This window comes from Trifolium pratense, linkage group LG4 (genome assembly GCF_020283565.1).
Source record: "Trifolium pratense cultivar HEN17-A07 linkage group LG4, ARS_RC_1.1, whole genome shotgun sequence".
Classification (NCBI taxonomy): Eukaryota; Viridiplantae; Streptophyta; class Magnoliopsida; order Fabales; family Fabaceae; genus Trifolium; species Trifolium pratense.
Window position 1 is genome coordinate 28,896,541 of NC_060062.1, and position 18,067 is coordinate 28,914,607.

The following is an 18,067-nucleotide window of genomic DNA, read 5'->3' on the forward strand; positions in this document are numbered from 1 at the left end:
CAATCTAATTTCATGTTACGATTAATTAAAAAAAAATCATGTTACAATGAAGACCTGTGAAATTCATTTGATTTTTTATAATATTGGACATATTTCAGAGTTAATGCATCGTAGATTTGGTGTGGTTGTGCAAAATTGGTTGCTCTGAATTTGAATTTTGAGAATTCAGGTGTTGTATTAAGGGGCTCTGAATATTGGTGACTGAAATTGAGAAGAATGAGATGAGAAGACGGTGGCCGGAATTGAGAAGAATGAGATGGGAAGACGGCGGCCAGAAATGAATAGTCGATGACGGAAGACAATAGTCACGATGTGAAGAAGAAGAAGAAGAGAATTGGTGTGAAGGAGGGGTCCGGTTAAGGTGCATAAGCCAAAGCTTATGCACCGTGCATAAGCCCAATATAATTGCTTATCACACCCCGTCCATTGCTTCTACACCCCCAACAGATCTCTTCCCAACTCTCGTTTCATTCATCATTCATTCATCAACAACATGGTTATCACCATTCATCATTCATCAACAACAACACGAAACAACATCATCAACATCATCATCATCATCGCAGAAACCATCGCCATCACTATCACCGTTCACTGTCATCGCCATCACCGTCACCGTTCACTGTCATCGCCATCGCCATCACCGATTTCATCCGCCGGGAACCAAACCACAACATCATTCATCATCATCATAACCGTCACCGTTCATCGCCATCACTGATTTCATCAACATCGCCGCGAACCAAACCACAACATCATCACGGGTATCATCATCATCACCATTCTTCCTCAAGTTTCTTCCTCAAATGATGAAAACAAAACAGGTTCGAGCTTATTGTACTTAATTTCTTCCTCAAATTTCTTGTGCTTTCAAGTAATTGCAATTAGTTTTGAAAGTGTAACCCTAATTGACAGTTTAATTTGTGTTAGTTGGAAATGGTTCATGTTTTAGGATGTTATGTATGCCAAATGTGGATTAGTTGGAACTTAATTTAATAGGCTTGCGTAGTATTGATTATGAAGACTTCAACATTTCTTGTAGTAGTGTAGTTTTAAACTAAAATCATGTCAAAACCATTTTGCTGTGAAATGGTTTCAAAGAGTTGTACTCCAAAACCATTAGATGTACTTAATTTTGTTGTTGAGTTTGAAAAATGCTTTCAAGTAATTGCAATTAGTTGGTTGGAAATGGTTTTGTTGTTGCATGATTTTCTAACTAGATGTGTATATGATTTTAAGCAATTAGTTGGTTGGAAATGGTCTTGTGAGGTACAATCTTTTCAGCAATTGTTTGGACAATGATTTTAAGCTAAAATGTTAATTTGTGCCACACTCTAGCTTGGTTTTTCTGTTTTCATTGCTATGTCACTTGAGTGCCTTTAGTGCAGTGCAAGCCTTGCTATCAGTATCTCTTGGCTTTGTATTGTTAAGATTCTTTTGTAGCTAGAGCAGGTGTTAGGTAGGGGAGTGCTAGCTTAATTTTGTTTTGGTTTTGGACTGGTGTCATTGCAGCCTCATAGGAGTGCTAGTGCTTCTTTTGGGCCTGATATATATAAGTGAAGCATATATAATAATTAAGATCCATGTTATAGGCTAGATGTTTGAAAATGTTTATAGATAGTAGTAGTAATTAATGGCATGAAAAAAGTTATTAAGCTTGGGAAGCAGTCATGGTTTCAGTTGTTTAGTAACTAATTTTGCTGGTGATGAATGGCTAATAAAGTGCATCGTGTTCTATGAAAAATTTATCATTCTTGCATGTGACTTACCAGAATGGAAAAATCATTTTCTAATGGCTTCTTCAATTTTTTAATCTTCTGACTCTACTGATGACTTTAATTATGTAGTGTTAGTGACTTTAATTATTGTTGTGCAGGAAATTAAGTTTATCCCAAAAGTCATGTGTGAGCCTGTTGACGAGAACTTAACATTTAACGGAAACCAGGTATAGTACATACCCAGTTGATGCTCACCAAGTTAATGTACCATTGATTTTCTGATTGATTTGTTTTTCCATGAATGCAGTTAGAAAATGGTGATATTTTATGCTTTCAGAAAGCTTCTGCTATTGATACTGAGAAACATATTCGCCATCCTGATGTGCCGTCATACTTGGAGTATGTATTGATTCTAATTTGATTTTGAAAATGATTTCAATAGTTTATACACTGAAACCATTACTCTTGGTAAATGGTTTCAGTGTATAACTTGCTGAAACCATAAAACCATACTTATGGTTTCAATGTTATATTTCTCTTTTTTTAGGTGTTTTGTATAGTGAATGTGTTCTGTGTTTGGTTTCAGTGGGAATATGTGATATGATAATGTTTGTTGATCTGTTAGTATGGTTTCAATTAATGCAGATGACCTGAAGCTTAATGTTTGACTAATTATGTTTCACTCTAGTATGTTTCAGTAATCATGATTGTATTTTGGCTACTTATGTTTGTTTGATCGTCAACCTGCATTTCTATGAAACCATTTTTCTAATGTGAATTGCTTGGTTGACAAGTTGTTGTTAATGTGAATTCCTTGGTTAAGTTGTTGTTTGATGGAATCTATTTGATTTATCATTTGATTCTCCATGATTTGAGTTACAATCTAGATTTTATAATGTCTGCTATCTAAGTGAAACCATTAGGCAAGGATTTTGGTTTCAGTGGGAATATGTGATATGACAATGTTTGTTGATCTGTTAGTATAGGATTTTTGATTGATAATGGTTTCATTCAATGCAGGTTGACGAGTCAGGACCAAGCTTCAGCCTTGGCCTATCGCAGTCATCAGACTCGAAGGCTTCATCTTCGCATACTACCCGACAACAAAGGGGAAAATGCAAGCTGCAAAAGCAACTGAATAGAAGCAGAAACCTACCGAGGCTGAACATAGGTTGAGACACAAATTGAGCATACCTAAAGTGTATAATATTATGCAATCTGTCAATGGAAAAAAACAAAAAAGAAGATAATTGAGGTATTGAACGAATACGGGTTTGGAGGAATGCTGCACATTTGCAATTGGACAAGAAGCTGCAACATGATGTCTAGGTTCTAGATGATGTCTTACTAAGTTTTTGGATTTGTATATAGATAAATTTTTGAATTTCTTGTTATGTTAGTTTATGATAGATTTCTGAATTTTTGAATTTTTGAAAATGCCTTGCTCAAATAGGTTCTAGAGGATATAATGAGTGACCAAGAGTCAGAGACCAGGTTGAAACTTTTTTATGTATTCATTGTTGAGTCTCTGACATGTGAGTTGGTGTATGAAGAATTGGTGGATCATGTCTTAATTCCCAATTTGGTGGAGAAAGCATATTTGTTATTTATTATGAGTTATGTCATTTTGATATTATTGAGCATGACTATTATACACCAAAAAGGAAGAATTTGACTTTCACATTGTTGAAAATCAGTAATCTATCATTTTCATTTTACTTGTAGTTTGAATAAAGATGAGCACTCATATTAACTGTGGAATGTGATATACTTAAGATGAAGTTCTGCGATTGTTGTGTTTATCTATTGGTGGGTTATACACTCATATTACTTGTAGTTTGGATAAAGATGAGCACTCATATTAACTGAAACCATTACTCTTGATAAATGGTTTCAGTAAGTTATACACTGAAACCATTACTCTTGATAAATGGTTTCAGTTACATTTTAATCTTTCTCAACTTAATTATAAATGCATTTGAACAACATTAACTATAAATTATTAAGCAAACCCATTTGAAAATTATCTCAATTTAATTTTGAAAAAACCTTTCGTCACTTTCGAAATTTAATTTTTCTTTTGTGTGCTTCTAGCCATTTGAAAATTATCTCAATTTTGAAAAAACTCTTGATTTTGGTTTTCATACTTATGATTTTCAATATTATAACCTTGATTTCGAATATTATTAACCCATGATGGATTTGTACACTGAAACCATTACTCTTGTTAAATGGTTTCAGTAAGTTATACACTGAAACCATTATGCTTGATAAATGGTTTCAGTAAGTTATACACTGAAACCATTAGTCTTGTTAAATGGTTTTAGTTACATATACACTTTTGATAAAAGGTTCAGGAACTTCCATTAGTTGAAACCTACTTAAGGATGGTCTTCGAATCAACTCATTTGAAGGACGTGCATTTGAATTCAACACATCACCTCTCTTCCGAGGTTTGAGGTTCATGGGTTGATTCGAAGACAATTCTCCTCTCTTCGAATCCAATACATTTTAATCTTTCTCAACTTAATTATAAATGCATTTGAACGACATTAACTATTAAGCAGACCCATTTGAAAATTATCTCAATTTTGAAAAAACCTCTCGCCACTTTAGAAATTTAATTTTTCTTTTGTGTGCCTCTAACCACTCTCGGTGAAAGGAAATAACTCTTGATTTTGGTTTTCATACTTATGCTTTTCAATATTATAACATTGATTTTGAATATTATTAACCCATAATGGATTTGTACACTGAAACCATTACTCTTGTTAAATGGTTTCAGTAAGTTATACACTGAAACCATTATGCTTGATAAATGATTTCAGTAAGTTATACACTGAAACCATTAGTCTTGTTAAATGGTTTCAGTTATATATACACTTTTGATAAAAGGTTCAGGAACTTCCATTAGTTGAAACCTACTTAAGGATGGTCTCCCAACATGAGAAAGATAAGGATGGTCTTCGAATCAACCCATTTGAAGGACGTGCATTTGAATCCAACATATCACCTCTCTTCCGAGGTTTAGGTTCATGGGTTGATTCGAAGACAATTCTCCTCTCTTCGAATCCAATACATTTTAATCTTTCTCAACTTAATTATAAAGGCATTTGAACGACATTAACTATTAAGCAGACCCATTTGAAAATTATCTCAATTTTGAAAAAACTCTTGATTTTGGTTTTTATACTTATGATTTTCAATATTATAACCTTGATTTCGAATATTATTAACCCATGATGGATTTGTGCACTGAAACCATTACTCTTGTTAAATGGTTTCAGTAAGTTATACACTGAAACCATTATGCTTGATAAATGGTTTCAGTACGTTATACACTAAAACCATTAGTCTTGTTAAATGGTTTCAGTGTTGTGAACCCATTAATATTGACTATGAGAGTAAAATAGATTTTTTAAATCCTGAATATTCAAACCATTATTCACAACCTATAGTACACACTTATTCACAAATGCATTTCCATTTTCGCCTTAAACTATAGAACAAATGTGATCAATTTTCTGAAATAGATGAGGAGTGGAATCGTTGTGCGCAAGGCAGAGATCACAGCCAGAAACTACGACACAGCCCCTGTGCATGCATGAGGTTCTCGTCTGTAGGCATTTTATTATGGAAGCATCGCCAGGCAATAAATGATGCAGATGGTGGTACACAAACATGCCAAAGCCAAACAGTCCAATCTACCCGCTGTTGTGCCGGAAAAAAGAATTCATAGGCTTGGTTTGCAGTCAAATTACCGTCCTTAGAAGAGCGCCAAACAAACCTGTCGTCAAGAGGTTGCTTAGGAACTATGTTAGAATATGCATTCAACATAACAGATGATCTAAAGCTCAATATTAATAAATAAAAGCATTCATGATTTTCGATTAAAATCCTCTTGAGGTGGATCATACTTCCGGATAAGTATGACTCACAGTACAGTAACCTCTCAATCGAAATCTAAAATCCTCTTGATGTTTGGCACTAAAGTGCGGCCATCCGAAGATCCAGCTCTAGCTGTCTTAAGTGTGTCCTCTGTAGGCATTTTATTATGGAAGCATCGCCAGGCAATAAATGATGCAGATGGTGGTACACAAACATGCCAAAGCCAAGCAGTCCAATCTACCCGCTGTTGTGCCGGAAAAAAGAATTCATAGGCTTGGTTTGCAGTCAAATTACCGTCCTTGGAAGAGCGCCAAACAAACCTGTCGTCAAGAGGTTGCTTAGGAACTATGTTAGAATATGCATTCAACATAAAGGATGATCTAAAGCTCAATATTAATAAATAAAAGCATTCATGATTTTCGATTAAAATCCTCTTGAGGTGGATCATACTTCCGGATAAGTATGACTCATAGTACAGTAACCTCTCAATCGAAATCTAAAATCCTCTTGATGTTTGGCACTAAAGTGCGGCCATCCGAAGATCCACCTCTAGCTGTCTTAAGTGTGTTAACTGTTAACAACCACTAGGTAATTATATGAATGAAACCCACAGGCTTGAGCTAGCTTTAACCCTTCAAGTACACTCCAAAATTGGGAAACATATGCACAACAAACACCGAAATACTTTGAGAATCCAGTAATCCACTCTCCATGCTCTCCTCTTAAAACTCCACCACAACCATCCCTTGGAGCCTCCCACTTGATATTTTACAACAAGTTGCTCCACCATGTCTCTACTCACAAGCTGCTCAAACAGCTAACAGTGCCTCTGAATCTATCTCATCTAGATATGAAATATGAAAGGTGCTATATGAACAATCAAAATGAGAAGAATGAAATTCTTGCTCCTCATGATGGTTGAAATACAATAATTGACAAGTAAATTTCAATGATGATAATCAATTCACTGTGACTCCTCATTGCTCTATTATGTAACACTAATGAATCTATTTTAAAAATCATGAACATTAATAAAAAATCAAAACCTAGAAGCTAAGAGAATATCAGAAACAAAATCAAATTAACAAGGAAAAACGAAACTTACATAATCCCAAGATGAAATTAGAATATTGTTAGAGTTAGGCGCAAATTGAATCTCCAATTTCGAGAATTCAATCGCAGCTTCTGAGTGACGGAGAAGACGATACACAGAACAAACACGACGGCGAAGTCACAGTGACGATACAGAGAAGAAACAAGAACACGACGGAGAATCACGGTGGCGATGAACGGAAGAAACACGGTGGCTACAAAGAGAAGAAAGACGGTGGCGAAGTGGAGAAGTGGAGAAGTGAGAGAAGTGGAGAAGAAAGACGGTGGGGAAGTGGAGAAGTGAGAGATGTGTGGATCCTGTGACTCAGGTTCACAGTGTGACAACTTGAGATCATAACACGTGGCAAAAAAAATTTCATGATCAAGTGGCTGTAATTCACTTATGCATCATACATAAATTTGGACTTATGGATATTAACTTTTGCCGTGAAGGAGAATGGATAGAATAGAAAGAGCACATGTTATTGTTTTTAATCTGGACCATTTATTTTAATCTAAAGGCTAAAAATTCATTCTCATATTCTCATATAAATATATCATTCTCATGTGATACATCCTCTATATATATATATATATATAATGACTCCATTGATGATTATAGTATACTATCATCATACCCTAAGAAAAAATGATTTTATGTTCTAAAGATATGTTAGATGGACAAATTATAGTGCAGAAATTTATGTTCAAATAAAAAGGGTTGATCGATTTAACAAAAAAAAAAAAAAAAAGATGATGGAAGAGATAGGTTAATTGTGTGACACTAGGTTTGTGGAGAAATCAGTTCTTGAAACAAACATGAGCGTGAGAGAGGCGCAAAAGGTGGATTAGGTGAACCACAAATACGGAGAACTTAAGTGCAGTTTTTAATACTCTCCATCCACGCTAGGATCCTAATTCCTATACTTTTATCCAATTTTTAACTATAGTATAAAATAATCGATCATGTCGATCCCCATAACTGTGATCAGTAGGGAGTGACACCATTTGAGAGTAGAACTAAGACCATTGGCATGCATGATGACACAAAGAGTGTACTCGTATAATGCATGTTATCTGTCACCAAATATCTACCATTCAAATAGTGTGAAGCACCAAATAACTACCATTCAAATAGTGTGAAGCGGAAATCAAGGGTGGAATTAATGTTAAGCATTTTTCTTTTGTTTTTCTCATAGCTAACCATTCAAATATCAATCTTATATTTACACACCCCTCCCCTCTTGATTTAGTTTAGTTTGTCACTCTTCCTCACACTTTGTTTGTTTTGAATATTTTCTTTTTATTATTATATCTTTTTCTTTAGACAAATATTGTAAGCATGAAGGAGTGGTTCAAGTCCTCTCAATCGAACATAAAATGAAAATGAATTAAGCTAAAAAAATCAATTGCTTACCTTTCAAAATATATTGCAAATGGAGCAACACAAATGGCAGCTACAATATGTCGATAGGCAATGAGTGAGAAAATATATTAGTGCAAGTTCACACTTAGTGCAAGTGTTTGCACTAATAACATACTCAGAAGAGCCTGAGAGGACTTGCATCCCAGTTGCAAAAACTTGCACTAATATATTTTCTCACTCATTGCCTATCGACATATTGTAGCTGCCATTTGTGTTGCTCCATTTGCAATATATTTTGAAAGGTAAGCGATTGATTTTTTTTTAGCTTAATTCATTTTCATTTTATGTACGATTTTTAATGTAGGGCATTGAATGGCGGTCCCAAAAACCAAGCCTAGATGTAGTTAAACAATATTAAATTATTTCAAAATTCGCGAAGTTCATACCTCAAATGTTGAATAAGGTTAAACTTTACTCCTTATGGTTGATGAAGGCAAAGAATGTTAATTCTACCTTAACCTATTTATTTTTTGGGCATCGGCTAATTTGGACATCGGTTGACGTTTTGTAAATTTGTAATGGTCTCTTGATACATTTTGTGCTAAAGGAACTATTTTTTGGCGTCAAAATATTTTATTTTTGTTTGGAAAAAAAATTTATTAAATTATTTGATCAATTTGCTTGGGAAATGTTAACCAGTGCTCATAGTTAAGAAATTAAAAAAAAAAAAAAAGGTAATATAATCTTAAAGTTGTACATTTAATGTCTTGCATTTTTTTTAAAAAAATTTCTATGTAAAATCTTTATTTTGTTTCATTAATTATTATCTCGAGACAATGTTTAACATGATGAGTGAAATCTCTACTTTTGTTTACTTATGGTTGCAGAGGAAGGGAGAAGAAGTTCAATTGGAGAGTTTGGTTTTGGCTTTTCCTTAATGGATTAGTGGGGTAAGCTTAATATTCTTTGTTTCTATTTTTTGTTTTATTTTATTTTGTTTTTACTTTTTCTTGTTTTAATATACATTTGACCTTTATAATTTTTACAACAAATCTTCATTTCCCCTATTACTTATAATTTAATTAGATGTCTATATCTAACATGTGAGTTTGACGTGAAAAACTCTTTTTTATAAACTCTTTCTTATAGAAGATTGGTAGGAAAAGTTTCCCATTCCTTGAGTAATGAAAGTTTACTCCAAAATAATAATACCTCTAGAATAATAATGTTTCTTTTGTCTAAACAATACTTAAGTAATGAATATACAAAAACATATTATTGTAAAGTAACTTGCTTGCTTTTATATACTAAATTAAAATGTTCTAGTACTTGTTTGTAAAGTAACTAATTTATATTGTTTAACTTTTTTTTTTTTGAATAAATTAATTAGTATATTGATTGAGATATTAATAAATAAATAAATAAATCATTGAAAATCTATCAATTACGACATTTTTATGTGTTGAACAAAAATTTATAAGAATTGCACAAGACAAATTAAAGTAATAAAAAACTTTTTTTATAAGCACATGTGATGTTTCATACTATATACATATAGAATACACGAGTGGAAGAAGAATAAGGGTGTGTTTGATTTGCTAAAAAATAAGGGGACCGTACATGACAACTTTTGTTATACTTTGGTTGATTTGAAATTGATTATGAGACTAGACAAATTAGGTAGCAAGAAACAGAACAAAAAACAAGATTTTTTGTCCCTCACTAAATCACGGGACAACTTTTGTCCACAGCACAACTATAAAAAATACGAAAATATCCATTTTATTTTCTAATATAAAAATATTATCGTCCTATATCTTTCCGGTACAGATTTGTCCTGACATGTATTATCTTATTATGTCTTGTACTGTTCTGTCAAGTCTTTGCTATTTTATGAATTAAACGCACCCTACAAGTAATCGATCATATTGTGATTAACGTCTCTTCTTACAATCCTAAAAAAAAAAAAGTCTCTTCTTACGAGTACTATTATCATTACAAAGTTTTAGTTACATGCAATTCAAACATCTTTCACTATGATATACTTAAAATAATTATTTATTTTAACAATTATTGTTTTTTATGGGTAATGGTAAGGGCACATATTAAAGATTTTAAAAATAGCAAATATTTATTTTAAAAGTTAATATTTACACTTTTAAAATTTGGGAAATAGTACTAAATAATGTTCTAGAACACTAGTTAAGTATAGAGTTGGATATGCAGGATAGCCCATTTCATTTAACTCACTCCGTATAAACTTGCACTTTAAACGAGCTGGGCTCTCCCATCAGCAAATAAAAACGCATTATGATAAGTTGGTCTAAGTCAGGTCCGCATTAGTCCATGGTTTAAACGGTTGACCCACATACTATTACAAAATAAAATTAAAAAAAATCACTTTTTCTAAAAAATAAAAGAAATTATTTAGTGAGAAAGATTACAACATCGCAAGCATGGCCTTTAAAAAAATAAACACGAGGTAATATATAAATTTACGTGGCATCTAAAACTAAATAAAATAGGAAAATAACATGTCTGATGCCGTGTATATATGTGAAAAGAAGAATGTGTTTTGTCTTTTTATATATAAGATTTAGACTTTTGTTTTTAGAGAAAGGCTTAGTATTGGATTTGGACATGCGACAAATTGAAATTTATAAGTGATAAAAAAATAATTAATTATATATATAATTAATTAATTATATATATAAGTGATCATGTTAGTACAATGTATAATCATTTTAAATTTATATTCATATATTTCTTAACGTATCTATATTTATACTCATATATTAATATGCATGCGAATACACACACGGGTATTACGCTCGTGAACAATTAAAGATAGCAAGATCATGTAATTTTTTATTTTGGTATTTAACATTTGATTGGTGATGGTAGTGAACAATCAAGTGAATTTTATATCAATTTTTAACAAAGTTATAAAAATCATATGACAGGATGACAATGGCTCTAGGTTTCTTCTACTATGGTCTTCGAGACACGTCAGCTACATATTCCGTCAATTTTCTAAATATGATTCCTATTTTCACATTCTTGACCTCCATCGTATGCAGTAGGGGTGGACAAGACCCGAAAAACCGAACCAAACCACTGTAACCGAGATTAAAAACCCGAAACGGGTCGGGTTCAACAAGCAAAACGGGTCCAAAAGTCCAAAATATCGGTTTTCTGTGGTTAGCAATGATCGGGTTCGGTTTATTTTTCTCCATCCATGGGTAACCGAACCAACCCAACCCATGTCTTATTCTTGTTAATTAATAATACACGTAGTACTATAAAGTTACTTTTATTCATTGGGAATATATGTGGTATGTGGTGGAAACTGTGTCTCGAGACACACAACTAGTATTAGTAATTTTTTTTATTATTGAAAATAACAATAACAATAAATTGGCCCTTGAAAAGGGGAAATAAAACCACTTGTTTTACCATTAACTCTCTTTCCGTTAAAACCACTACCTACATACATTTTTTAGATCTCACACCATACTTGTCCTGCATCTTCTACCATTTTTTCATGTTCTCTCTTCTTTTTTCATGAATTCTACTACTTTATTTTTCATTCTCATAGGTGAAGGAGAATATGGATTTCATAGGTGAAGAAGAACATGTTCTCTCAATATCTCAATATCATTATTTAAGAGATACTTCTCACTTTTTTTTACTCTCAAATCATAATTGTTTCATGTTTTTGTTAGTTGATGATACAAATCTGAAGGTTCTGGTTTTTTCAATCCAAGTTTTTAATCTTCGCAAATTTTTTTTTATTTTGCTCGATTTTGAATTTTTTTTTTTGCTAAAAAAAAGCTTGTTTGTGAACCCGTACGAAACTATCCGACCAGACCCGAAACCGTTAGACCCGAAACCCGTCAAATCCGAATGAGAAATTGGGTCAAAATGGGCCAGTGTTCATCAACCGTGGATTGGGCCGGTTTGAGGTTTTGGGCCCATACCGACCCAAACCGGCCCGTTGTCCACCCCTAGTATGCAGGTATAAAATTAAGAAAAAAATTATTTTATAAATGAATTAATCTACCATATAATAATAAAAAACAAATTCTGGTTTACTATTGCAGGATGGAGAGTGTAAGGATTGGAACATGGGTTGGCAAAGCTAAAATGCATTGGAGCATTTCTCTGTGTTGGTGGAGCCTTAGTAACTGGTTTATATAAAGGAAAGGAATTTTATATCTCTCATCATCATGCTCACCATTCTGCTCAGAGAAACGTTGTTGCAGCACATAAAACCAACATGTTTCGTGGAACATTGTTTTTGATTGCATCATGCTTCTCTTATACATCTTGGTTTATTCTACAGGTATCTCCACCTCATTTTCCATAATTTTTAATGAATGTATCTAACAACGTTTGAATAAGATGATTTAGATTTATTTTTTTCTGTTTAAATAGTAGTCTTTAGTTTACTCCTTAGTTTGAATATTAATTCTTAACAATATAAGAGCGTTAAAACTTTGTAGGAGAAGTAGTAATGTCTATGTAGTACTATTTGATTGAGTACTTAGTTTTCATAATTAGAATTAATAAATTGGTATGTGAAATATTTAGTGACACTTAAAGTTTCTAAGCTTTTTTTTCTTTCGGTCTTTACCTTTCATCATCAGTTTAATTTAGTTCGGGGTCAATTCTGTCTTTACCAAATTTAGCGTCAATTGCCACTTAACAAATTAACAATTTGTTGTCATGTGAAAGCTTTCATAACAACTAGCTAGCTGTTCATGCTATCTACTTATTAAGTATATCTATATTTTGAATTTAAACCAGGTCAAATTGGTCAAAGTATTTCCATTGAGGTATTGGGGAACAATGATATCATGCATTATGGCAGCAATTCAATCATCAATAATAGGTGTATGCATAGATTCTAGAAAAGAAGTTTGGAGATTGGAGTGGAATCTACAACTCATTACTATACTCTACTCGGTAAGATCAATTTATGAATTCCTTTCAAATTGAAGCTACTAGTATACACCAAGTGAATTAAAACTATTTGGCTTAGAAGAAGATGAATGTGGACCATATTACTATTCAATGTGAAATTCTTAACAATAAATTAATATCTTAAGAATAGATTTGTTTTGAAAATGTACTCTAATCTGAATGAGGACCATGAACACTAATGACTTAAATTTAATTGTGCAGGGAGCAATAGCTACTGCTGCAACATTTTGTTTACTATCATGGGCAATTACAATCAAAGGACCAACTTACCCTCCAATGTTCAATCCATTGGCTCTAGTTTTCGTTGCCATATCAGCGGCTATCATACTTGGTGAACCACTAAAACTTGGAACGTATGAATACTTTTCCTTCTTATTAATTAATTATAAACAATTTCAGTTTTCCTTTATAGTTATTTAGTGAATGTTTTAAAAATCAAACCAAAGTTGAAACTAATGAGATATTGGAATCTTGGTTGAATGAGTAATTTAACAACCTATTTGTGCAGGTTGATTGGCATGGTTTTGATCATATTGGGGTTGTATTTCTTTTTATGGGGTAAAAAGAATGAGATACCACGTTTGCCTCAAACAAATGTAGCAGCTGGTGAATTATCAACAAGCATAACAACTGATGATTCTTTTCAGGCTCAATCAACTGCTGTTGTAGGACCAAGTTCTTCACCTGATAAAACTGTACTTGTTGAAATTGACAAAACTGAAAAAAAATAATTACTATTATTATTTATTATTATTAATCAAGGTTCAATCTTGTATGCTAAAATTAAGTAACAGTTAATTAATATGAAGTTATTGTTATTAATATTAATTCTCAACTGAAAAGTATATACCATATAAACCAAGAAATTGGACTCGAGTGGTTATTAAGCTCCCCTTAGTACGAATTGTTCGGGAGAACCCCTAGTATATAGCGTATTGTTATTAATAGATTCGAAGATGGATGGGAGGAAAGCGGAGTCGGAGACTATTAATTCAAAATGTACAAATTCTAGCATTAGATGTTTGTTTTGTGGTAATAATGGTCACAAACACTATTTAACTACATCTATGGTCACAACCAATTAACAGAAGCTAAGATTTGGAAGAAGAAAAAGAACAACTACCACTTAATATTTCCAAATGGAAAATAATATATCATACACAACTCAGATGTACATGACAATGCAACAAAGATAAACTATCATTAGGGTAATGCTGTTGCTGGGATACATACATGTAGCACAGAAACATGGAATCCAGTTTCTGGTATTATCTCTTTATCTAACTTTTGGTATGGACCTGCTTATATCCTCTGATTCTGATTCCGTTTTTTGGTTCCATAGTCGTTGTTTCTACTGAAATTTCGTCAGGTCCTATATAGTACCAACCACGGGCTATAGCAGGTCAGTAAACTGATAGTTTAATTTTGTCCCCCGATCTTATTACTAGAAAATGCTCTAGTTAATCTGAAAATCATTCATACTAATTAATCATCAAATCTGTGAAACTTACCCTCAATATTGTGTTTTTCTTCTTTCTGCTTCGCTATTAGATTGGCCGGGTCGACAAATAACTCAGTTGTTTCAGTTTCTCCAGAATCAACAAATGCCTTAGCATTCTCTTGTAAAGCCTCCATCCATATTGAGTTCTGCTTGCCTCTTGAAAGCAATCCAGCTCGCATAAAGCTGGTCAAGTCTCTTAACTACCACTTCAACCTTCATGAAGAGAAAAAATAAATCAGTTAGCATAACTTTTTTGGAGCCAGAACCTTTAAACTTCAGAAGTTCTTTAGTACCTTCTCAATCAGATCCATAGCAAGGGCACCTTCAAGAAGAGAGACTTCATCCGCAGAAGCTGAGATATTACAAGTAACATGGTCAAACAGTTTCCTTTTCTCTGGTGGAATATCCATTAGATTCCAATGAAAATTTAACTGAAAAGCTAACTCTTGGAGCTGCAAAGGTTAAAGTAAAATAAAATTATATATCATAGACTGAAAATCCAATCAGAAATGAAATAAAAAATGTTAAAAAGGTAAAGTTCACTTATGTGTGATAAACATGAATATTGTGAGACAACCACAATATGCAAAAATTACAAACAACTGAAAGCATATATATTTTGGTAACAAGGATTGAAGCAAGGATTGATAGATAATCTTGAAACTTCTTGGTGGACAGGTCAGTTGGCTCAACTTCAGTAAATTCATCACAAAGGATGCTCTCAGTTATCTCTTCACATAAGTTTTGGATATCTCTCTGAATCTTCATCATTTTCTCCCTCTTTATGTTCTGTAAATCTTTTATTCCTTGCTTTATGGTATTAAGCTTATCCATGTAAGTTTTAATATCTTTATCAAAGGAAAAATCTGGCAGTGAAAGTACCCACATAATATTCCTAGGCTGCAAAAGAATAAAAGATATCCACAGTAAATCAGTTTGCAGCTTTATTATTTTAATACATCATAAAGCTAAAGCTATATATGCAGTAATTGGGTTGTGTTGTGTGTTATGACAAAGTAACAGAGTTAAGCAGTTACGAACCCTTTCAGCAGTTCCAAAATTTGATGCAAGGAAAGAAAGTTCATCATGAGCCTCCAGCATGTCCCAAGTTATATTGCGCGTCCATTTCAGCCTTCCCAACCACTCTTTTTACCGCCTCTATACACTCTTCCCTTAATTCCAGAATTATCTTATGCTGGTGCTCGTCGCTTTCACCAGACCCTTTCATCATTTTCTACAACAAATAAAGACAGCATAAACCTATTAATTTGTAGGTCATGAGCGTCATCAATCTAAGGTAGCAAAGATGAATAACAGAATAAGAGAGTGAAGGTACCAGTAGTCCAAACAAGTAGTGATCACAGAAGGTGATTGGTCCAAGGTTAGGAGGAACAGCTTCAGTTACATTCAGTGAAGGTACAGACACACCTAGAAGGTTGCTTACAGCATTAACCACTTTTTCGCACGCATTCTTGAACTCTACCTTTAACTCCAGACATATCTTCGGCTTATACTCGTCGCTATGACCAGTATGATTCCATAATTTCTACAACAAAACCTTATTATTAATATGTAGGTCATGTGCATCTAATTAAGGTGGCAAAGATGTATAACAGAGTGAAGTTACCAGAAGTCGAGACACGAATATACAACAGGAGTTCTTTATTTCAATATGGTCATGAACATCGACTCCGGCCATTGAAGTAGTATTACAGCAGGTGCTTACTTCAAGGTCACAAGCTTCAGAAAATAGTACACAATGTGAATTCCGAATCAACTAAACCATAGTGAAAACATTGAACTCCAGTGCCTCCAAATTATCCACTACTATTATTTGTTGTGTTAAATTAAGAGAGCATACATTGAGAAAGAAGTAAACCTTAGAGGTATTCGTATAGATCAGACATCAGAGGTAGACAACCTCCCTTGTCAACTTAACACTTTCTTTTTTAAACTTAAAACTACTATTTTTCCATGGATTTGGCCTTAGACATCCTAAAATCACTGCTCAAAAACAAGACTGGTACAATGAGTAATTTAACAACCTATTTGTGCAGGTTGGTGGGCATGGTTTTGACTTTTGATCATATTCAATGAAGCTAAATTAGCCCACCCAAATTGACACCAGAGAGAATCGAACCTGAGACCTAAGGAGGAGCACACTCCCTCCAAGTCTCAAGCCAATACCACCAGACCAACCCAAGTGGATTTATTATTATTCTTATTATTTTTAATCAAGGTTCAATCTTGTATGCTAAAATTAAATAACAGTTAATACGAAGTTATTGTTATTAATGTTAATTCTCGACTAAAAAGTATATATCATAAACTGAGACATTGGACTCAAGTGGTTAATAAACTTCCCTTAGAACGACTTGTCCAGGAGAACCCAAGTTTCATTCCTGATGGGAATAATTATTGGTCAGATTTTACTTACCACGCGGCTGAACTCTGAATTACCGAGACCCTTCCCCTACAAACTAGAGGATTAATGCACACACAAAAAAAAAGTATATACCATAATCTCCGTAGTTAGTTTTGTCCTTCCTTATAAAGAGGACAATCATATGTTTTAGATAGTAGGTTAATTTTTGTTTTTCTACTCTTCAGAGGAAAAGTAATGGGTCCGGTGTTTCATAGAAAAATATTGTAGTTGGCATAGGTAGCTGGATCTTCATATCACACTCGTAGTTAGATTAGATGAATAAGTTATACTCAAGTTGTAGAATGTAACAGCTAAAATTTTATTTTCACTTATATATTATAATGATGTTGTACTTTTTTTCCTTCTCAAACTTTTTCCCACCAAATTTTTAAATTGAGAAGGTTTTATCGAGACATAATTAATTTATTCTTTTACTAATAAATAAGGAATTGTACTTCTTATATGATGAAAAGTATGACCGCTTATGCATATTGAAAGCATGCAAATTGAACCAATAAACTTTCTCCAGGAAAGTTGTGCTACCTTTAAAACTTAAAAGATTCAGAATACTTCATAGAGAGCAGCAAATAAAATGTAACAGTTGTGAAACAGGGAAAACTATAACATGGCATGGAGCACTTTTCAGTCATCATATTAAAGGTACTTATGCACAAACCACTCTATCAAACTCCTTTACTTCAAAATCCTAACAATTGCACATCTAGAGACAATAAAAACATATAGAGGTCTCTGCAACGGTATCTCAACTTCAAAATCCTAACAATTGCTCATCTAGAGACAATAAAATTAGGAGCTTGTCCTCTAAAATTTAGGAGCTTGTTATCAATAGTCATAATTGCAACGTGGTTTTTTTGTCTATTAGTTAAATGGTTAGATTTTATAATTTCATATTTTAATATGTCAAACTGGGTGAACCAACGTTTAAACTTTTTTTTTTGAACGTATTATATATAACTATTATCCGGACTCGTACCAAACACAGGTAAAATGAGACTACAAAAAATAAAATTTTAATATTATAATTTTCATAATTCTCAAATAAAAAGAATGAAAAAATATAACATAAAAAA

At 33.0% G+C, this 18,067-nt stretch overlaps 1 protein-coding gene, 2 long non-coding RNA genes and 1 pseudogene across 3 annotated transcripts; 2 read left to right on the top strand and 2 right to left on the bottom strand.

The window, feature by feature from the left end:
* The first annotated feature begins 354 nt into the window (after positions 1-354).
* On the top strand, positions 355-3,411 carry LOC123881695 (U-box domain-containing protein 57-like). The gene is made up of 4 exons (XM_045930419.1): positions 355-824; positions 1,877-1,945; positions 2,026-2,117; positions 2,739-3,411. Exons 1-4 carry the CDS (start codon positions 807-809, stop codon positions 2,854-2,856), a joined length of 297 nt encoding a protein of 98 aa, XP_045786375.1. The 5' UTR covers positions 355-806; the 3' UTR covers positions 2,857-3,411.
* A 1,699-nt stretch (positions 3,412-5,110) lies between these two features.
* Positions 5,111-7,144, bottom strand: LOC123882322. The gene is made up of 2 exons (XR_006799763.1): positions 6,712-7,144; positions 5,111-5,926 (listed from the first exon to the last, which is right to left on the bottom strand). It is a non-coding gene; the product is annotated as an uncharacterized LOC123882322 (long non-coding RNA).
* Positions 7,145-8,295: 1,151 nt separating this feature from the next.
* On the top strand, positions 8,296-13,781 carry LOC123922422 (annotated as a pseudogene).
* Positions 13,782-14,070: 289 nt separating this feature from the next.
* LOC123924600 lies at positions 14,071-15,552 on the bottom strand. The gene is made up of 3 exons (XR_006814770.1): positions 14,845-15,552; positions 14,562-14,764; positions 14,071-14,422 (listed from the first exon to the last, which is right to left on the bottom strand). It is a non-coding gene; the product is annotated as an uncharacterized LOC123924600 (long non-coding RNA).
* Positions 15,553-18,067: the final 2,515 nt, after the last annotated feature.

Bases quoted from the DNA above. Each gene is read 5' to 3' on its own strand.
- LOC123881695 (XM_045930419.1), top strand. The intron at 1,946-2,025 runs GTATAGTACATA...CCATGAATGCAG, and splicing joins TAACATTTAACGGAAACCAG to TTAGAAAATGGTGATATTTT. The intron at 2,118-2,738 runs GTATGTATTGAT...CATTCAATGCAG, and splicing joins GATGTGCCGTCATACTTGGA to GTTGACGAGTCAGGACCAAG.